The sequence below is a fragment of the Maniola hyperantus genome, chromosome 9 (assembly GCF_902806685.2).
Source record: "Maniola hyperantus chromosome 9, iAphHyp1.2, whole genome shotgun sequence".
In the NCBI taxonomy this organism is placed as follows: Eukaryota; Metazoa; Arthropoda; class Insecta; order Lepidoptera; family Nymphalidae; genus Maniola; species Maniola hyperantus.
Window position 1 is genome coordinate 3,797,606 of NC_048544.1, and position 23,132 is coordinate 3,820,737.

The 23,132-nt window shown below is 38.5% G+C and overlaps 2 protein-coding genes across 3 annotated transcripts in view; one reads left to right on the top strand and one right to left on the bottom strand.

Moving 5' to 3' along the window:
- Positions 1-22,769, bottom strand: part of LOC117985097 (anoctamin-4) — a 30,674-nt gene extending 7,905 nt beyond the window's left edge. The window contains exons 1-14 of one of the 2 annotated variants that reach the window (XM_069500700.1): positions 22,596-22,769; positions 12,475-12,745; positions 10,681-10,805; positions 9,600-9,743; positions 8,753-8,908; positions 7,264-7,371; positions 6,411-6,545; positions 5,772-5,936; positions 4,909-5,060; positions 4,728-4,830; positions 3,484-3,591; positions 2,582-2,787; positions 560-726; positions 200-276 (exon numbers count right to left, since the gene is read on the bottom strand). In XM_069500700.1, coding sequence (XP_069356801.1) covers positions 200-276; positions 560-726; positions 2,582-2,787; positions 3,484-3,591; positions 4,728-4,830; positions 4,909-5,060; positions 5,772-5,936; positions 6,411-6,545; positions 7,264-7,371; positions 8,753-8,908; positions 9,600-9,743; positions 10,681-10,805; positions 12,475-12,739 — 1,911 coding nt within the window. In that variant the 5' untranslated portion in view covers positions 12,740-12,745; positions 22,596-22,769. Of the gene's footprint in view, positions 1-199; positions 277-559; positions 727-2,581; positions 2,788-3,483; positions 3,592-4,727; positions 4,831-4,908; positions 5,061-5,759; positions 5,937-6,410; positions 6,546-7,263; positions 7,372-8,752; positions 8,909-9,599; positions 9,744-10,680; positions 10,806-12,474; positions 12,746-22,595 lie in introns of both variants that reach the window. The other variant, XM_034971774.2, reaches the window with a different exon arrangement.
- Positions 1-23,132, top strand: part of LOC117985190 (tRNA pseudouridine(38/39) synthase) — a 38,806-nt gene that overhangs the window by 5,865 nt on the left and 9,809 nt on the right. The gene's annotated exons all lie outside the window — the stretch shown is intronic.

Below are 23,132 nucleotides of genomic sequence, written 5' to 3' on the forward strand. Positions count from 1 at the left end.
TAGTGGTTTGTTGATTTGTTGGTTTGTCCTTCAATCACGTCACAACGGAGCAATGGATCGAAGTGATTTTTTCATGGGTAGGTATAGCTTAAGACCTAGAGAGTGCATTGTCAGCACTCATAATAAGTAGAAAAAATCGCGGGCATCAGCTAGTTCATAATAAATAGAAAAAATGTACAAATATGATAAAAATACATACTTGATCGACACTTCCCAAATCCCACTCCCATCTAAGCACAGATTGTTTTCTTTTCCACAACTCAAGGAATGTAGTTGCTGAAAAATATCAAAGAACGTTCAGGTTCATCAAAATGTAAAAATTCTAAGGCACAATATTTAATTCTTCTTATCCGGATCCTCCCTTAAACTTGTCACCAGCAGTTTATATTTTGTAATTTTGCATCTTATTAATGTTCTATTACTTTCGGAGTTTAGACATTTACGTAGTTCATAGATTTGTAACTACCAACAATTCAGCTCAAGCTGCATAGGGTGAACATGAAAATCTCGTTTAATGGTTTATCGAAACTGAAATACGTTTGAAGTGACCAAAACTCACCCCAAAAAGACATGAAAATAGCAAAGAACACAGTCGCTGGATTGTCGAAGAGATACGTGATCTTGGCGAAGAGACAGGAGTCTGAGAGACGTTGGTACTGGCACGCCTTGTCGCAGAGTGGACATAATGTGGTGTTGCCAGGGCCGTAGCTGTCGCAGATTTCTTTACTGTAAATGATATAGAATAAAACATGATAGAGGTATACAAGAGGATACTCCTCGAATACCTACATATACCCATAGGATATGTGAATCACGATGTACCAAAAAAAACCAGCCAAGTGCGTGGCGGGCCACGCGCAGTGTAGGGTTCCGTAGTCACAATCCTCGAAAAACAGATGTAACTCCTTAACCTTTGAACCCTACTTAGCCATGATAGTTTTCCTTTAAAATTGATTATATATACCTACTACTGCTGCGAATTTTTTCACGTTCCTTTATACTACCATTTGGCTGATAGAGGGGGAGGGGGGGACGGGGGACACTTGACTCTAATAAAAATTAACACTTTTAAACATCATAGTTTACAAACGGATCTAGTAATCATAAAATTATGTTCCCACACCCACAGTATTTTTAAAAGACCTATTCAACGATACCCCATACTATGGGGTAGACGAGAAAAATAAAGTTCATCCCCACTTTACAAGCAGGGGACCTACCCTAAAAAAAAATATCAAAATTTTATTTCACCACTTTGTCGGCGTGATTAATATTTTTACCCATGCCAAATAACAGATTTCTAGCACTAATAGTCTCTGAGATTAATCAAGGACGGACGGACGGACATGGCGAATCTATAAGGGTTCCTTGTTTACTACGGAACCCTAAAAAGTATGAACTTTTTCAACACAATAGTGGCAGGCAGAAAGAGGCCCGATTGCAGTAGGATCATGACTCAAAAACTTACGTCAACGGTCTGGAAAAAACACCATCATTATTTGGAGGAGCGTATTCATCGTCATCATGATCAATCCATCGCCAGCTCACTGCAGAGCACGGGTCTCCTCTCAGAGTGAGAAGGGTTTGGCCATAGTCCACCACGCTGGCCATGTGCGGATTGGTAGACTTCACACGCCTTTGAGAACATTAGGGAGAACTCTCAGGCATACAGGTTTCCTCACGGTGTTTTCCTTCACCGTTAAAGCAAGTGATATTTAATTACTTAAAACGCCCATAACTCCGAAAAGTTAGAGGTGCGTGCACGGGATCGAACACCCGACCTCCGATTAGAAGGCCGACGTCCTAACCACTACGCTATCACAGCTATACCAAAGCGTATTACAAAGTTGAAATTACTCTAATGCTTGTCAACGTTCGTTTAAAGTGGTTTAAAAAGACGGCACGCTAAGAAGAACTAAACTTTGAAACTGCAAGATTCAGAATAGGTAATACTGGCTGACGATGGTAATGTTTTTATTTAGCGCAGTTACGTGTTGGAGTTAATGTTTTATGGAGAGCATAAAATTGGCGTTATTCGAACCTTTCCAGAAATAGATATCAGTCGATCGTACAAAACAGCTGTGATCTTATCAGTTACTTATATCGTTTCTGTATCCATAAAACTCCACATAGCATTGTAATCTTATTGTATTTAGATACTATTTTCTGCAAATCTCAGTTGTTAGATATTGAGATTAGATCGATAGATACGGTGTCGTAACGTAATCTTTCGGTAAGTAGAATAAGACAGATTTTATAAAAGGATCTGTAAAGGGTCCAAACCTGTCTTCAATTTTTTATCATTCTCCTTTATTAGGACCTACGTAACGGTGCACCTTTTAAAATAAAAACAGAATAGGGTAACATAGCCAAAAGATGAAATTAAAACTACGTACTAAATTGATAACTATCTTCTTTTTGAAATTTTATACCCTACGCAAATGCCAACACTGCGTAGTTTTATACCTCCTTCAATCACGACTTTGTTATGTTACCAACTTCTATTAATGAAGTTAGTGATATACTCAAGCCGTTCCAGTTAGAATCTGAATAAGATAAGAAATGGGGAAGGGTAACTAACCTGGGAATATTATCAGTGGAGTTCATGCTAGCAATACCGTAGAGAAAGCACAACGTCCCAACAATGGCTGGTGGGTATAGCATCTTTGTATAGAAGCCCAGCCAGCAGAAGTACAGGCCGATCTTCTCTCCGAAGTATCTTCTGATAAGCCAGAGTGGCTGCTTCTTATACCATTTGCAGGGACGCGCCCATTCCAGGTACAGAAGCTATGGAAGAACATACTATAAGTAACGTGATCATTTTGGCATCAGTTGAATTTAGGATTGCTGATGAAAGACACTAGATGGATTATGCGGTGACTGATAAACTCATAAGATCTAGCCTAAAGAATTTTTCAAACGTTACTTGACACCAGATTGATGCCAGAAGAAACCTCTAAAATCAATCATTTGTTTTATCGAGATATATGACGAAGAAGTGTTACTTGTCTGGAAATCACAACCAATATTATAAATGCAAAAGTGTTTGTTTATTGATATTCATTTGTTGGTTTGTTCGTTTGTTGGTTTATCCTTCAATCACGTCGCAACGGAGCAACGGATTGACGTGATTTTTTGCATGGTTTAAGACCTGGAGAATGACATAGGCTACTTTTTATCCCGGAAAATCAAAAACGAGATTTCCCACGGGATTTCGTGGGAACTCTTTGATTTTACGCGTGGATTTGGATTAAAAACCTAAATCCACGCGTTTGGAGTTGCGGGCATCAGCTAGTAATCTATAAACGATCTATTGCATCCTCTTTTTGAAGGTGTTGACCTTCAAAAGAGGATGCAATAGAACGTGCAAAATGGAAGTAACAAATAAAAGCACTAAGTAGCAGGAGTTCTTGCATAATCCGGGAAACTCTAGGAAAAAGAAGTAGCTTATTATGAGTGAAATTAAAATATAAAAATACCTACACGCCGATCTGTTTGAGCTTTATCCTCCATATCCAAGTCATATCTGCCTTCATGAAGAGGAAAACATGCCAAATATGTGCCGTCGTTAAGTAACCGCCGGATACCCAACTGAAAAACCAAAATAATTGCAAAAATATTACCTTAATATTACTAAAATGGTTTATATACTATTAACATGGAACTTTTTATAATAAAATATCCATTGCCCGCGACTTCAACCGCGTCCCGCGGGAGCTGTCTTTTCTCGTGAATTTTCCAAAAAATTTCTTCCATACAACCCTTGTCCAATAATAATTACAAACAAAACAGAAAAATAACCAACCAATTTGGTGCAGTCGTTTAGAAGTTACGGGTGTACCTACGTACATTTCGGCGATTCATTTTTATTCATATACCTACCTAGCTACGATGATTATCATGGAATTAATTTATTTCATATCTTGTAGTGCACTTATTTTTATTTTTATTCGGATACTCAAAAAAATACCTAGGTATTTGACCATATTATGTTGTATAATTGTATATGCTCTTAACAAAGTAACATGTATTAAAATTAATTAAGAAATTTTAACATTTTGTTTCCTTTGCGATTTAATATGTGAATCTTTATTTTACTGGTAATTTATATCATACGTGGAATTTATTGCACCAAAAGTCTGCGTTAGAATATATTCAGTATTTACTGTTTTTGGTACTTCTAAAAATGTCATACCATTAGTTATAATATTAAGTTTACCATTACTTATAATATTAAATTTGTATTATTTTTTGTAACTTTGGTTCTTCTAAAAATGTCATACCATTAGTTATAATATTAAGTTTACCATTACTTATAATATTTTTGTATTATTTTTTGTAACTTTTATTTTTAGTTAATCTTTTCTATTTATATCATTTATAACATTTATGATTTGTATAACACTTTTTGGTCATGAACTAATTTATTTAATAGGAAGATACAAAAAACAAAAATACCAAACTTATTCTAGAACATAAAAATTACAAATCGAAAATATCATCTAATTTTTTGTAACTAAGTACATATTTAATGTGACTAATTTTATCAAAACTATGTACACGTTATTAGGTATATCGTAACATATTGCATGCTAATAGGCAGAATTTGGCTGTATTTTTCTGTTTTTGTAACATCTCCACTGTGTATTCATATTCGCAATAAAGAAATTTGAAATGAATTGAATTGAAGTTGGAGTATATACTTAATATCACTTATGTTAACTTACCTTAGTATCATTATTGTCATATTTTGCTCGAAGTAATATTTGCATGACTAATAGGCTGCGTTGAGCTGGTGAAAATTGAGTGTATCTATCTTTCACTAGGAATCTGAAAATTTACTTATTATTGAAAATTATAACAAGAAAAAAAATCAATAACTTTATTAAAAATCTCTGTAAAACTTACTGTTCCTCCCTCTTGACACCAGGTTTGTCAGTTGCGTTGTTAAACGAGGGTTCAGGTTCGATTCTTGCGTGCTCATACTCGTACAAATTTTTCCATTTGTGGCGAAACTTTGTGCGCCAATGTTTGTCTAATTCTGCTTCAACCTCATCACCCTTGAAAATCGAATATTAGAATCGGTAAAAGTCAAGATCAGTCAGAAAGCCAAGAAGTCAGAAATGCAATGGGTTGATATTATAATGTCGAGTTCATCAGGGAGAGCCCATGTCATCCAATCTTTTCAACTTGTATATAAACAGGCAATGGCTTTGCTCAGGAATTTAATATGACAGGACGTATTAAAGGCAGGAGTGTTATGTAGTTGCTTAGTTAATTATGGTGAATGTGGCAACAAAGTCTTATAGAAGACTAAAATAATAAACCTGGTCCTATTTTCAATGGGGTTGAATTCAGTATGGTTGTAGTAAAGCTATAAGCGGGCGATGGAGAGCTACGCTTGGAGTTTCTCCAGATAATCAAATCTGAAATGAGAAGATCTGTAGGAGAACCAGGGTAATCGACATAACTCAACGCGTTGCGAAGCTGAAGTGGCAATGGGCACGGTACATATTTCGAAAAACCGATAGAAGTTGGGGTCCTAAGGCGCTAGAATGGCGACCTCGCACCGGAAAGCACAGCGTTGGAAGACGCCCACTGGGTGGACAGACAACATCAAACGAGTCGCTGGATTCGGACGGGGCAAGACTGTGGGGTGTGAAAGTTCCTAAAAGAGACCTGTGTTTAGCAGTAGTCCGTGGACGTCTATCGGTTGATTATGATGATGATAATCCTATAATATAGGAAAGGGGTCTTACCCAGGCTCTTACAGATATGGTAATGAATCTTTTCGTAGGTAACTTCATGCTTAAAACTTCAGCCAGCCGCATCTCAGTTTTCCAAGGAATGTGAATTTTCAGGAACCATGTTTTACCGTCAAACGATAGGCACTTGTTCTCCAATTCTAATTCAAGGCCTTCTTTTATTAGATTTTCCTGAAAGTTTAACTAGAGATATGAAACTAATAAAATATTTTATAGAGATCTATGAGAATAAGTTTATCGCGTGAATGATGATCGACATTTTGAGCATGAATAACACGACGACGATCAGAAAGCCCAGAAGGTTAAAATACCGGTCAAGTGCGCGTCGGACTGTGCACACGATGGGTTTCCGATCATTGTACAAGAAATAATACTTTTTAATTTATTTTAATTTGCATGACGGCCATTTTCTGTGAAAAGTTGAACTCCTTATCCGTAATGGTTCATGAGATAGGTACAGCCTGCTGACAGACAGACGGACTGGCGGACACGGCGTGCATACAGACGTTTAGATTTTTTTTAATATGCAAGTGTGAGATAAACTTATTATCGGCCTCTAAACTCTATACTCAATTGTTAATGGTTTTGTATGGTATATATTTTATGGTATGTTAAATCAATTGGCCGTTATTCTTTACACCTTACTTGGAATGTCCGTCTGTATTCTCTCTTCCGCGCCTCCAGTTCTGTCATCACACCATAATCTTCTTCTTCATACGCGAGAACCATATCTATACGGCGTCTGCCATCTCGAAACATCAAGGAATCTGGGTCCAAGCCCTGAAATTGATTTAGACCTCTTTCAAATTTCGAGAAATGAGTTTCAGGGCTTGTTTCAGGTTTCATCTGTATAGAATCAACTTTATGAGCGCGCTTAGGATTATTACAGATAGTTTTTAAAAATAAAAATAGCGAGCAAACGAGCAGGCGAGTCACTTCACAGCCGCCCATGAATAATTGCTGCACCAGAGGAAACGACAATGCGTGCCGGCCTTTCAGGAATTTGTTGGTTTCTGCGCAAACTGTGTGAATGTTTTGACCGCCAAGAGAGCGACGCTATGCGGGTTTATTTTATAGGATAGCTTTTGTCACTATGACAAACTATAGTGGTAAGAGATTTCTGTTGTTGGTTTGTTGGTTTGTCCTACAATCACGTCGCAACGTAGCAACAGATTGACGTGATTTTTTGCTTGGGTATAGCTTTAAACCTGGGGAGTGATATAGGCTTTTTATCCCGAAAAATTAAAGAGTTCCCACAGGAAAACCTAAATCCACGCGTACGAAGTCGCGGGCATCAGCTTGTATTATATATTTCTTTTATTGACACGGAATCATTCATTGATTGTACTTTTACAAAGCGAGAAAATCATAGACTTATCATAACCACATCACTGGAGAAAATAATCAATAGCTAGTCGTTTCCTCGTCGGTGGTGGGACAAGTGCCTAAATGAGACGTGAAAGAATTCTGTATTTAGATTGATATGAAATACACTTACCTCTAAACTAGTTTCTCCGACATTTTCCTCTTGTCCTTTCGAACCATTTGGTACAGAAGGATTTCGTTCTTCTCTGGGGTAGTTGGAACTTTGGCTGCTAGGTTTTGACTGGAAGAAACGTAAAACAGTTGGAGATGCCAAATTCATGTTATGTTTTCGAACTCTACTCGTTCAGGTTACTTTTCCTGTTTCCTTGTTTATGCTATAGATATAGTTTATGTAGGTATGGGCCGGAATTGACTGGCCGAACTTTGAGTCGAAGTTCTGACTTTGGAAATTAGGAAAAGACCACCGTGGGTCCTAGTTATTTTCATCACTAAAATCTGATACAATTACTGGAAAACTCAAAAAAATAAAATTGACGTATGATTCTTCACATTTAATATTATTCACATAATTATTTTTTATCAGTAAGGCTTGTGTGGATATACGAGTGCTCTCGTTTACTACTCGTTTTTAACTGAGGTTAATGAATAATAATAATTATATAATGAAATGAAATACATATTATTTATATTATTATATTATGTTCTATTCAGTAACATTTAAATTTTCCGGCGGTCATTACTATTACCTACTCCGTAGTTAGCGCAAATTTAAATAACTAACTTAGCCTGTTAATTTATAGGTTAACTTAAAAAAGCAAATTCTTACTATCGCATTAAAATTCTAAAAGATTAATGATTCGTATTCTCAATATTAAATATTTTTAGAATATACATAATCAGATCTTGATCTTGTTATTAAATTAAAACTGTAAGTAGGTACATCTATATATTTTTAGGATTCCGTACCTCAAAAGGAAAAACGGAACCATTATGGGATCACTTTGTTGTCTGTCTGTCTGTCGGTCTGTCAAGAAACCTACAGGGTACTTCCCTTCGTTGACCTAGAATCATGAAATTTGGCAGGTAGGTAGTTCTTATAGCAGACATTCGGGGAAAAATCTGAAAACCGTAAATTTGTGGTTACATCACACAAAAAAAAAATTGTGGTCATGAACTAATAATAATTATTATTTTCAATTTTCGAAGTAAGATAACTTTATCAAGTGGGGTATCATATGACAGGACATGCGCATTTTTATGCATCATAGTTTTTGAATCACTTGAAATTTGAATTGATCATGATGAAGGAACAGGTGAACCAATATACACGTACCTACAAACGCTACAGGTCGAGATGGTAATCGGGGAGGGAATGCACAGCCACCGCGCTAACCTGCCGCGGGCGAGCGCGGATGACGTGCAGGTGTGGGAGGCGTACCCCCGCCTCATACCCCGATTGCCATCTCAACATGTCGCGGACTATATATAACCTACGCGGTAGTCGAATAAAAATGAGAGGTACAATGAACCAAAAGCTTAATTTGCTGTAATCCGCTGAAACAAGTCGAATCTGTATGGTGCAACATGCAGCGTGCGAAATGCACCGCCCGCCCTCAACAACTATACAAAAAATGAGAGGATTTTGATAAGTAGGTATGTACTTGAAAACTAGGCAGTGGAGTGCCAGGTAACGCCGTATCCCTTTTATTAAACATCATGGCAGCCGAAGCAGCATTCCTTAGCAGTCGCCAATTCAACTTAGCTCTGCGCTCTTCTGAACTGTCACGTGAAGAGTTTAAGTCATCTCGAAGGTAGATCTAATAACAAAGCAAACGCCATAATTATCTACTTAGTATGAAGCCAAATTATTTCAAAAGAGTCTCAGCTGTTAGTCTCCAATCTGCCGTAAGAAGAATAAAATGAATGAATGAATGAAATATGTTTTATTGTAGGTACCTTTCAAGATCTCTTTTTTTTACCCTGTCATATTTTGTGTTTTGTGGTGTACTCATTCGATTAGTATTTTTACGGAATCCGTGATTTCACGGACGAATGCATAACAAAGCAATAACAAAGCAAACGCCATAATTATCTACTTAGTATGAAGCCAAATTATTTCAAAAGAGTCTCAGCTGTTAGTCTCAATCTGCCGTAAGAAGAATAAAATGAATGAATGAATGAAATATGTTTTATTGTAGGTACCTTTCAAGATCTCTTTTTTTTACCCTGTCATATTTTGTGTTTTGTGGTGTACTCATTCGATTAGTATTTTTACGGAATCCGTGATTTCACGGACGAATGCACAGACGGCCTTACGGCGGTTACGCACTCATCCGATCCGAGTCCGTGAAAATACGTTCCTTTTTGTTTTGTATGGTAGCATATTATGTCGTTGATATTTTTTATATCAGTATTTTCACGGATTTGGAACGGATGAGTGCGTGATCGCTGTTAGGGTGTAGGTGTACGTAAGTTATCATATAAATTCGCGACTAGAAGAATAGTTACCTTATTGGTAGGGCTTTCCATAATATCAGCCAGCGAGGTGCCAAACGCTGAGTCGGGAGCTAGATTGTCTACGGATTTCCAAGCAGACCGTTGGACGAGAGTATTGGGTATTGCAGAATCGTGACTTCGACGGCGAGTTGGGAACTATAAATAAATTGGAGCTTTTCATATTACTATGATCACACCTTTTGTCTTCTAAATATATAAAAGGATTGACTGACTGACTGATCTATCAACGCACAGCTTAAACTACTGGACGGATCGGGCTGAAATCTGACATGCAGATAGGTATTATGACGTAGGCATCCGGTAAGAAAGGATTTTTGAAAATTCAACCCCTAAGGGGGTGAAATAGGGGTTTGAAGTTTGTGTAGTCCAAGCGGACGAAGTCGCGAGCATAAGCTAGTGATCTATATGTACCTATCCATTATCACGATCAATGCATCGCCAGCTCACTACAGAGCACAGGTCTCTTATCAGAATTAGAAGGGGTTTGGCCATAGCCACGCTGGCCAAGTGCGGATTGGCAAACTTCACACACCTCAGAGAACATTATGGAGAAATCAAGTCATGCAGGTTTCCTTACGACGTTTTCCTTCACCAATTATTACCGTTGCTTACTTGCTTGACCACAACCTTACCTACCTAATGGCACTAATGGTAGGAACGTGACTAAATAATTGATTAGTTTCTACATGAACTAGAATTCTTAATCCTTTCCTTGGATTAGGATTGTGAAAATTCTAAACATTTTAACATTCATCATCATCATCATCAACCGATAGACGTCCACTGCTGGACATAGGTCTCTTGTAGGGACTTCCACACGCCACGGTCTTGCGCCGCTTGAATCCAGCGGCTACCTGCGACTCGTCTGATGTCGTCCGTCCACCTGGCGGGAGGGTCTTCCAACACTGCGTCTTCCGGTGCGAGGTCGCTATTCCAGGACTTTGGGACCCCAACGTCTCTGCCTCTCACCTTTTTCAAACAATGTCAGGTGAAAAGCAAACAGGTTACCCACGTGCACCGGCAATTTCGTCTGCAATACTGCGTCACCTTAAAGGTTCATGGCTGTGTGTACCTGATCGTCTACTGCACTGTCGGAACCACTCAGTTCTGTTCGCGTGGTGGAAGTTGAACTTGCGAGGTCATTCCACGCATTGTAATTGGTTATGTTGGCGGTAGGAGGTTCAGAGCTCGTTCCGTCTATAAAATTAGGAAGAAAAGTAAAAAACCGGCCAAGTGCGAGTCAAGCTCGCGCACCGAGGGTTCCGTACTATTTATTTATTTCCGTTCTAGTCGTATTTTTTCGACATTTTGCACGATAATTCAAAAACTACTATGCTTAGCTTACTATGTATAAGGCTCATCAAACATTGTTTCAACCTATTGTACCTGCATTTTATTGAATAAATAAATAATTCATTCATTCATTCATTCATTCATTCATAGAAATAAATAAAAATCTGTTTTAGAATGCACAGATGAAGACCTTTCATTGAAAATTGAAAATACTAGCTAATTAGACCACAATTTTTTTTTGTGTGATGTAACCACAAATTCACGGTAGATTTTCCCCGAATGTCTACTATAAGACCTACCTACCTGCCAAATTTCATGATTCTAGGTCAACAGAAAGTACCCTATAGGTTTCTTGACAGACCGATAGACAGACAGACAGACAACTAAGTGATCCTATAAGGTTCCGTTTTTCCTTTTGAGGAAAGGAACCCTAAAAATGGAAGGAAATTTGATAGAAAGGCAGTAAATATAGAAGTGACTTAAAAACTAGCCAGCTCTCTTTATGAATTAAGTAGTAGGTAATTATTAAAGTTAGTGGTATCGATGTGTACAGTTTTTATTACATTCATCAAAATGTAATAAAAAGTGATGTTTCATAGATTTGCATTTAAAACAGCACCAAGAATAGGCACATTTCGAAATACTTATTATGATGATTGATACACCTATAGCATAAATAGTTGTCCTGTACATACTCTTGATAATAATTTTCTAAATCCGCATACCTAACCTTAAATTCGGCCTCGTGCTTCAAGTGAAAGTACTTATTGTTTTATTTCAAAACAATCAAATCGATATTCTATATTAGGTATCACTAATAGGTATCATAATTTGGGTCACTGGTGGTCAACTTGCATAGAGGTATACGCATATTAATAATGTGAGCTGCCGAAGCAATGCATGCAAATAGTGCATGCGTTTACGATTTTTTTGCGTGTGCGTCAATGCAAGAGAGATGTAAGAGAGTGCGTGCGTTATTGTGTACACCACAGGCGTTGATGCATGGGGGATACACATGCGTAAACGCATTTACCAGCGATAAAAAAGAGTTTGGTGCATGCGCTATTGCCAGGGATAGGTACGTTTGGTTAGTTCATGCGCCTAACGCAAGCTAAAAGGGCAAGGTGTATTAAGACCTATGAATCTAAAACTACGCCTTCTAATCGGAGGTCAGGGGTTCGATCCCGGGCACTCACCACTACCTTTTCGGAGTTATGTAATTGAATATCACTTGCTTTAACGGTGAAGGAATAACATAGTGAGGAAACCTGCATGTCTGAGAGTTTTCCATAATGTTCTCAAAGGTGTGTGAAGTGTACCAATCCTCACATGGCCAGCGTGGTAGACTATGACCAAAACCCTTTTCACTCTGAGAGGAGACCCGTGTTCTGTAGTGAGCTGGCTATGGGGTGATCATGATATTATGGTAAGTTATGTCTATTCAATCAACCTATCACTTCATCATCATCATTGTGAACCGGACAGTCCAGCGCTGGCATAGCTCTTCAACTAAGTACTTCAGCTTCGCAACCCGTTGAGCTATGTCGGTCACTTTAGTTCTCCTATCACTTACCTTCTCTAAATTCCCTCTTAGTTCTACCTCCATCGTCGCTATTTCTTCTCGATGAAGATGCACTGTGACTCCCTTTAATCTTCTCACTCTCGAATGTTATCCTGTCCAAAAGGCTTCGGTGATTTGGTTCCAACGTATCAACTAATTGGTTCAGTTTTGCCAAGTCTTCCGTTGAATTTTCGAGGATTTTTGGCACTCGCTGGCTGAGTTTTGGCAATACTTTTTTATATATGACCTCTTCGCATGGTTCACGGCCATTTTCCATTGTTTTCTGTAAGATGACAATGTTTTTTTGTTAGTAGGTACTAAGATTACAATAAGATTGGATTATGGTCTTCGCACATTACACAAACTCGACGCCAACTCTCCTCCGACTCGACTGACATCAGTAAATCATGGAAAGCTTTATATCGTGTGCCTCACGGTGGAATTTTCGTTCTGAAAGAATTAGTGTACAATACGTAGACCACACGCTGCGAACTTCTTTCAATTAAATGTTGAAAATTCCACACGAGCTCACATTTTTATGTTTTACTGTGAGTCGAGTCGGAGTAGAGTCGGCGTCGAGTAATGCCGTGTAAAGTGAGAAGACCTTTGACTTACAGATGACTGTATTATCTTTATCGAGACTAGCTTATGCTCGCGACTTCGTCCGCGTGGACTAAACAAATTTCAAAACCCCATTTCACTCCCTTAGGGATTCAATTTTCAAAAATCCTTTCTTAGCGGATGCCTACGTCATAATAGCTATCTGCATGCCAAATTTCACCCCGATCCGTCCAGTAGTTTGAGCTGTGCGTTGATAGATCAGTCAGTCAGTTAGTCAGTCACCTTTTCCTTTTATATATTTAGAAGATTATATAAGCGTTATCAGCAGTAGATAGGTCAAGTTTTCTGAATCCTAGGCTACTTGACACTGAAAGACTTGTTATAACTCGTATCAAATAAACACAGATAGGCTTAATGGATGATAAAACGTATCTGATTAGGATTACTTGTACTAAGTATTCAAATTTTTTTAATGCTTAATAATAATATCATCTGGCAAGAGCTTAGACTCCGAGGATTATTTATGAGAACTATAACATCTATAAAAGGAGGTTTGTATGTAAGTTTGTGGCTTAACCACTAGTAAACTAAGCAGGAGATAATTTATATTACAAAAATATATCTATCTATACTATTATATAAAGAGGTAATGTCGTTAAGTTTGTTTGTAGGGGGTAATCTTTGGAACTACTGAACCGATTTTAAAAATTCTTTCACCAGTGGAAAGCTACACTATTCCTGAGTGACATAGGCTATACGGGATCTTTAAAAACCTAAATCTACGCGGGCGAAGCCGCGGGGATCAGCTAGTCTTCCATACTATTTATATATACTTATTATATAAAGAGGTAATGTCGTTAAGTTTGTTTGTAGGGGGTAATCTTTGGAACTACTGAACCGATTTTTAAAATTCTTTCACCAGTAGAAAGCTACATTATTCCTAAGTGACATAGGCTATACGGGATCTTTAAAAACCTAAATCTACGCGGGCGAAGCCGCGGGGATCAGCTAGTTATAAATACATTCCTTCATGTCAAGAGTGAAATAGGCATCTTCTAGGCAAGCGCGTTTCATCTTAGGCTGCATCATCACTTGCCAGCAAGTCTGATTGCAGCCAAGCGCTGTTCTATAAATTAAAAAAAAAGCTGCCTCTTGCTGCTGCCTGCAGTCGGATACGGACTTGTACCTTAATGCCGCCACAAATTGGTACGAACTCAGGGCCAGCTGTGTGTTTTACGGAGAATGATTTAAACTGAATTAATAATATAAGCTGCAAAAGTTTTACTTGGCATTTAAAATAGATTGATACCTATTATTGAACGCTACACCGTGGCGGGTAGTCTGGCCTGTGGTCTAGCCGTGTGAAATTAACACACTGTGAAAACGCGGGCGGATTCTGAATTATTGATGGAGTATCGACCGTTGTCCTGACGAGTTTCTCCTTCAATAAAGAGTTCCATTTTTCGCTTTTGGTATCAATCAAAAGTGAAACGGGTGGAGTGGTGTTTAGTAGACCAATCAGTTTCTTAATAGATGACGTGAAAAATTATCACGTCATCTTTAAAAAATTTGATTGGTCTACTGATTAGTGATTACAATCGCATAAGTAGAAGCCGGGCCTTAGAATGCTGTTAGCAAATTAGCCTGCTTGCGTCCACATCTGGACGTAGGTCTTCCCAAGAGCACGCCACCACATACGTGGCACGGTCCTCCGCCTTCCTCATCCACCCACTTCCTATAGGGTAACACTTCAGAGACATAAATGCCAGTAAAATAACAGAAACCAGGTCGCGCCTCGCGACCTTTAGATACTCGTGACTTAGATAGGTACCTAAACTCTAACACTAGATAATCTACGGTCTACACTCGATAAGTATCTAATCCCCCTGATGGCAGTTTTGTACGGTGGACCTACTACATAAAATATCGAAAAGTTTACATGTCCAACGACAAAGTTTACTAGAAACCCCGTTTTCTAAAAATAGTGTTTCAAATTGTGACAATATTGATTAGACGCATATGAGGCGAGTCAATACCTATAACCTACTTGATTCTATTAGAGGGATGGACATGGGCTATATTATCGGGTCAATACAAAACCATTAAATGTTAGCTTACGGTTACATGGGGGTTTTTAATATAGGCGCTTCGCCTCTTCGTTCCACTCGGCATGCTCGGCATGCATGCTTTCGGCTCCGTATGCTTGCCTCATCCATCACCTCCCACTCCAGGATATGTTTAGAGAGCTTCTGGCTTCGTACTTTACAAAAACACTACTCGTAGTGGACGAACAAGAGAAAGAGTCGAGTCTGCTTGTACAGATCTTGTTCTTGGCTACATTTGACCTGATTTTTTTTTTATATTACAGACCAGCGCTTGGCTGCAATCAAACCTGGTGGCAAGTGATGATGCAGCCTAAGAAGATGCCTATTTTGAAAATTCTTTCGAGGGCACTTTATAATCGATACTGAACCTAAAACTGTAATTTTTTTCATTTTTGTCTGTCTGTCTGTCTCTATGTATTCTTGACTTTGACATTGAATGTTGCCAAGAGTGCATAGAGACGTGGTGATTAAAGTTTAAAGTTTAAAGATTAAACTTTAATCACCACGTCGAGTTAATCAAACTTTAAACACATCCATATGAAGGTCTACCTAGGAAAACATGACTTCATAAAATTGAGCTTCGATCTTTGACTACCAATTAATTATTAGGATTATAGGTTAAGCTCGAAAAGACCTTTGAATAAGCCTCCTCGTCATTTTTGACGATTGCCTAGACAAACAATGTGACTGACTGATCAATCGCTTCCTCCCGCGCGGTAGAAATCCCTTCGCACCCCTCGATCATCGATGACGACATCAAACGACTCGCAGGGAGTCGCTGGATTCAGGCGGTGCAAGACCGTGGTGTGTGGAAGTCACTACAAGAGATCTATGTCCAGCAGTGGACGTCTATCGATTGATAATGATGTGGCTGCCGCAACTTGAGCTTTTTTAGACACTTCGTCTGGTAGAGTGTTTAGACGTTCATGATAGTAGCCAATTTGTACCCAGTCGTAAATATAACTTGTCAAGTTGTCACAAGTCTTTATGCATATCAATTTAAGATTTAAGCTTATTATGTTGTTTGATGATGGTTTATTCATATTGTGCTCGAGCAAGAGTTGTTAAACGTCCTGCTTTTTTAGGGTTCCGTAGTAAACAAGGAACCCTTATAGTTTCGCCATGTCCGTCCGTCTGTCCGTCCGTCCTCGTTCTTGTATTCAATATAGGTACTTACTTAGTGTGTTGTATTCGAGAGAAAACGTACGTTTCCATTTTTGTCAAACATTATGGCACGTTTCCAATCATGTTGCGGTGTGAGGGATATGATTGTGAAAGACAATTTTGTATAACTAAGTACCTACTTAGGGAAAGGACATCCCTAAGTATAATATTTTGAGGGATAACCACTAAAGGGGTGGCTTTGTCAGCAACGTTAGAAAATAAACTAAAATTTCTTGTTTTAACACAAACGCGTCACATCAATTACGGGCCCCAGAAGTTGCAATGTTAATGAAGCAGTGACGCCAATAACCATTTAAAGGAGCCCCTCGTAGCGCGCCTTGCTCCCAGCTGCCCGGCGCGGCCGGCCGCGGCGGCGCGCGGCGCGGCGTGGCGGCGCGTCGTGTCGTCGCCACGCATGCTCTTTGGAGGCGTGGCGGTCGTGTCGGTCGTCGCAAGCGGCGGTGCTCGCGCCTCAAAGACCCGGGAGAGGAAATTTGTTCAGTCGACCAATCAGACTCTTAATATAGATGACGAGAAGACAATATCACGTCATCTTTTAATAATCCGGAATAATCCAGAATAATCCGGAAATCGGACCTAAGACCCTGCACTCGTGTGCGCTGTACTTGTACGTACACTCTGCACTATAGGCACGCTAAAGCTGGCACTGGTTCCACACTAATTAGCTTCCTTATAATCAATATTAATTATTAACCGTAACACGAGAGTCGATCGCAGCAAACCAATCGGAAGCATACATTACAGCCTTACAGCTACTCTTAATTTAAGTTTTACTGCGTATCGGTCACGCGAGGTTACATTAGCTCCGATAGAGTAGAATAGCTGCTATCAATTAAAGTAGAAAGGGACTAATCGACAGTTAGGAAACTAAGTATCAAAACGTCGAGGCTTCACCCACACGAAATTGCAAACCCTTCTATAAAGTGAACCGGCGGATCTTGATCATGATGAAACGATTCGATGGTTACCCTATACATTTCGCATCCATGCTGAATTCTAAGCATGTGCTGCATATTATCTGCTAATTACAGTTTTCAGTTAATGAGATTAGTTACAGACAGCCATGCCTTTTCATAGTTACAAATGCATGCCTTGTTTTGTGGAAATATAATGGCAATCGGGGTAGGGACACCCCGCACACCCGCACAGTCCCCGCGCTAACCCGGTGCGGAATGATATTGTGATGTGCTACAGTGCGGACGCCACCCCGCTTTATACCCCGATTGCCATCTTAACCTGTCACGTACTATATATGTAACTGTAGTTGCATTTCATGGATTTCCAATTTAACATTTACTTCTTGTTAGACCGACAAAACGTCATAAGGTATGAATGACAGAGACAACGCTCTACAAAGCCGAAATGTCATTGTAAAGGCCGATGTAGGTACATTATTTTCTGCTGCGTAGGTACTGTACTACATAAGTTTTTTATTCTTCAAAGAAACGAATAAAACCATCCCATTGTTTCATGGACAGTATAAAGACTGATTGTAAAACACTTTTTGTTTAACTTTACCACAGCGCAGAATGGAATTCCAACTCTATGTTTATAGCTGTTGAAATTAAAACATTTAACTAAACTACTGATGCCTGATAACGATTAAAATGCCTGATTTATTGCAACTGATTTCAGTATTTTCAGTCATATAATTATTTCCCCAACTTTGATTTTTTTAGGGTTCCATGCACGAAGGGTGCCAACGGGACCCTATTACTAAGCCGTCCGTCGCGTCCGTCCGTCCGTCCATCCGTCTATCTGTCTGGGGGCTGTAAACTAAATCTACGCGAAATCGCGGCCCCGTACCTGCTGGTTGCCAATAAATGTATTGAACGTTTGTTTTGGTTTTAATTTCTAGAATTTAGATAACGACAGTCAGTTTTTAGGGTTCCGTACCTCAAAAGGAAAAAAGGAACCCTTATAAGATCACTTCGTTGTCTGTCTGTCTGTCGGTTTAGAAACCTATGGGGTATACTTCCCGTTGACCTAGAATTATGAAATTTAGCAGGTATTTAGCACACGTAAAGGGAAAAATCTAAAAACCGTGAAGTGGTTACATCATCAAAAAAAAATTAAAATGTGTTCATGAACAAATAATTAGTATTTTCAATTTGTAAAGTAAGACTACTATATGTACCAAGTTGGGTATCATATGAAAGGGCTTTACCTGTACATTCTAAAACAAATTTTTATTTATTTTTCTGCATAACAGTTTTTGATTTATCGTGCAAAATGTCAACAAAATACGACTGTAGTACGGAACCCTCGGTGCGCAGGTCTGACTCGCAGTTGGCCGGTTTTTTTAATTTATTGAAATGATGAAAGATATACCAAGCACATTATCACTTCTCAGTTTGGAGACATTGAAAACACTGCAGAAGGAATTTGGTTCCAGATTTTGCATGTTTTCTTACAGTACCAAAGTACCTAGGTACCACTTCACAATTCGCATATTATTATACGTATATTGGAACATCTGAATTTAGAACGCCAGATATGCTAGATTCCAGGAAACCATTCGCATGTATCAAAACAACTCATAGCCTGGGTAATGGATATGTAAAGTGCGAATAGTCTTTTAGACACATGCATCAACACCTGTCCATTTGCTACGTTGGTTACATATCGTCGATTTATGCTAGACCGTGCCGGACCCGAGCTGTGCCACGTCCGATGCAAGTCCGACGCCCGGACGATTCACGGATTGCAATTTTGTATGCAGAAACGTAACATCGACGAGGCTCGGATGACGTTAGATCGTGCCAGGCCCGGGCCGTGTCACGTCTGAGACACAGATTGGCAATTTGTATGGAGTCGCATCAGACAGAGCAGTGTCCGAGTCCTTGGAGCCTCGTCCGTTCTTCATATAAAATTGCAATCCGTGCACGTCTGTGCGTTGAACGTCCCTCGAACGTGGCAGCCTCGGGCCCGGCACGGTCTAGTATAAATCATCCTTTAGGTTGCAGTTCTTACGCGCTTCTCCATACAAACATAACATTTCTCCTCCGTGCACCTGTTATTCTACTAGCTGATACCCGCGACTTTGTTCGCGTGTATTTAGGTTTTTAAATCACGTGGGAACTGTTTGATTTTCCGGGATAACACGCAGCCTATGTCACTGTCCAGGTCTTTAACTATACCATACAAAAAATCACGTTGACCCGTTGCTCTGTTGCAACGTGATTGAATGACCAACCAACAAAACAATTGACCAACAAACAAACTTCGCATTTATAATATGGGTAGGTACTGGGTAGTGATTATACTTATTTTGTTGTTATTGATCCAAAACTAAGCCACAAATCAATTTATCTCTCTACTATGATATCTATGCCCTAAAACAATAAGTAAGTATACTTAGTGAAGACCGCCCAAGTGCGAGTCAGACTCACTCACCGAGGGTTCGGTACAATAAGTATACAGTCGTATTTTTTAGACATTTTGCACGATAAATAAAAAACAATTATTCATAAAAATAAACAAAAATCTGTTTTAGAATGTACAAGTATAAAGCGCTTCCATATGATGGTATAGTTAAAATACATTTAAATTTTTTGTCTGTGACGTAACCACAATTTTTTCGGATTTATTCTTTTACTTATGCTATTATAAGACCTACCTATACCTACCAAATTTCATGATTGTAGGTCAACGGGAAATACGGAAAGTAGGTTTTCTTGATAAACACGACGGATAGACGGATAGACAGACAACAAAGTGATTCTGTAAGGGTTCCATTTTCCTTTTGAGGTACGGAACCCTAAAAATACACAGTGTTATATCTTTCACGATGGTACGGTACCCTACAGAAGTCCGACACGCATACCGGTGTTTAAGTACTTAGCCCGTATCGGTTTCTAAGGGCGAATTATTTTTCAGCAATATTACGGAAAAAAGGTTATTAAACTCGTTAACACACTTACCTACATACACGAATTAGAGCTCCTTGATTTTTTAGGGTTCCGTACCTCAAAAGGAAAAACGGAACCATTATAGGATCACTTTGTTGTCTGTCTGACTGTCGGTCTGTCAAAAAACCTACAGGGTACTTTCTGTTGACCTAGAATCATGAAATTTGGCAGGTAGGTAGGTCTTGGCAGACGTTCGGAAAAACATCTAAAAACCGTGAATTTGAGGTTACATCACACAAAACAAAATTAAATTGGGGTCATGAACTAATAATTAGTATTTTCAGTTTTTGAAGTAAGATAACTATATCAAGTGGGGTACCATATGAAAGGTCTTCACCTGTACATTCTAAAACAGGTTTTTATTTATTTTTATACATCATAGTTTTTGAGTTATCGTGCAAAATGGTAAAAAAATATGACTGTAGTGCGGAACCCTCCTTGCGCGAGCCTGACTCTCACTTGGCAGGTTTTTTTTCTATTTGCGTGTAAACTTTGTTACTAAAAGACTTAATTCTTCGTAACTTCATAAAATAAGAAGTGATTTACTTAGGTATAATAGGTAAGAGACAGAAGAGGTAACAACAGGTAACAGACAAAAGGACAGACAGGCACAGTTTTGCATTTATAATAATAATACATAATGCATTGGCGTGAAAACTGGTAGTTGCCTTAATAAACAATTACCTACTTAACCAGTTTATAGAAAACTAGCTGATGCCCGCGACTTCGTTCGCGTGGATTTAGGTTTTTAAAATCCCGTGGGTACTTCTCTTTTTCTTCTGGGTCTTTGATTTCCCGGGATAAAAAATAGCCTATGTCCTTCCCCGGGATGCAAGCTATCTTTGCACCAAATTTCATCAAAATCGGTTGAACGGGTGGACCGTGAAAAGCTAGCAGACAGACACACTTTCACATTTATAATATTGGTATGTATGGAGTAGTGAATAGTGATTATGATTAATTATATACGTAACGGCGTGGGAATTTTGTTTTATGTAAGTGAATATCTATTGTACATATTTAGTTTAAACTACTTTTAATATATTATCCGTATTTCTTGGATAGGTTTTTTATAAGGCGCCATTAACTTCGTCGTTAGATAACTTTTTTTAGTGAGGACTCTTCTACAAACACCTATCTATACTAAGATTATTAAAAATTGTAAGTTTGTGTGTAGGGGGTAATCTCTGGAACGATTTACCGATTTTAAAATTTTTTTCACCAGTCGAAAGCTAGGTACATTATTCCCGATTGACATAGGCTATATTTTATTTCAAAAAATTGGAAATCCCTATGAAAATTGTTATAAGCTACCGTGCGAATCCGGGGCGGGTCGCTAGTTACTTATTTAAAAGGGCCATCAAATTATTTGATTCTAATAAAAAAATTGTTATCTTCTTCATCAATTTTCTCTCTTGATTTTCCGGGATAAAAAGTAGCCTATCACGAAAACCATGATAGCCTAGTGGTTAGGACGTCCGCCTCCTATTCGGGAGGTCAGGGGTTCGATCCCGGGCACGCACCTCTAATTTTTCGGAGTTATGTGCGTTTAAAAAATTGAATAACTTGCGTGGTGGACTATGGCCAAACCATTTTCTTACTGTGAGTAGACCCGTGCTCAGTAGTGTGCCGGCGATGGCTTGATGAGCCATCCCCAAGATGCAAGCTACCTCTATATTATACAAAATAGATGAGGCTCACGACTTCGTCCACATGGATTTAGGTTCTTGAAGAATCCCGTGGAAACTCTTTGATTTTTCAGGACAAAAAGTCTCTCCTGGGATGCAAGCTCTGTGTGTCCGATGGTCCGTCAAAAATAATTTAACAGATGGGTCGCGAGAAGCTAACAGACAGACAGCCAGATACACTTTCCCATTTAAAACATTAGTATGAATTATAATTTATAACTGAAATGTACCTACTTGATTAAAAATATTAGGTAGGTAAGTGTGGAAAAAAATCATAAATCATGACTGTTCCGGTCTTGCTCCAGCAGTACCTACACTACCAAGATGTTATTAGTTTATTTCAATTTACTCCTCTGAACATGTTTTTATGACACATTTTTATAGATTTAGAAAGCTTGTCTGTAATCTGTAGTTTTTAATATCTTTGCTGTGAAATATGTAACACAAGACAGGCTGCATTATATACGGACGAATGCAGCTTCTTAGATACGTAAAGTACCTACTTTTAGTGCAATATCTACAACAATATTGTTACCAAATCTAAAATCAAACAAAAATATGCTAGACTTTTCTCTTTAGGCATTGAAAATTGTTACCACGTTAGTCACTTTCTCCGTAAATAAACGCCAGTCGCGCTTTGAAAACCTAAACAAATGCAGTTTTAACGTAACTCACAAACTTACCTATAAATCAGCAGCCATTTCTGTAAACAATTAAGTAAGCACCACAGTCACTTTAAACAAAAACCTCCTTTGGTTCGATGATCAGTAGGTACTGAATTACAGGTTGTAAATAATAATAATTGTTCCTGAACGAATATTTCCCGCGCAATAATTACGCGCGTTTCCGCCGGCATTCGTTTTTCAAATAAACTATCCAAGATGGCCGCTGATTGACATGTTAGTGATGGTAACGGTTCTAAAAATATCGATGCACCTATACAGAGAAATTATATTAGGCACTTTTTTAGTTTTTAGCATTACGTCTCTTTTATGTGCCTGTAAATTCGCTATTTCGACATTTGTGTAGTAAGTGATAATGTACAGTATCTATTGGCTGACTTTACTAGTATTTTTTATTAGGTAATAATAAGTTAATTTTTTCAATTTTCATTGGTAAGCTACTTAATAAAAATATGTGTAAATAATTAAATAAAACGATAAACTAAATTAACCGCGTAATATGAACGCCTGAGTCAAATTTTGCCTGAGTGAAGTCGG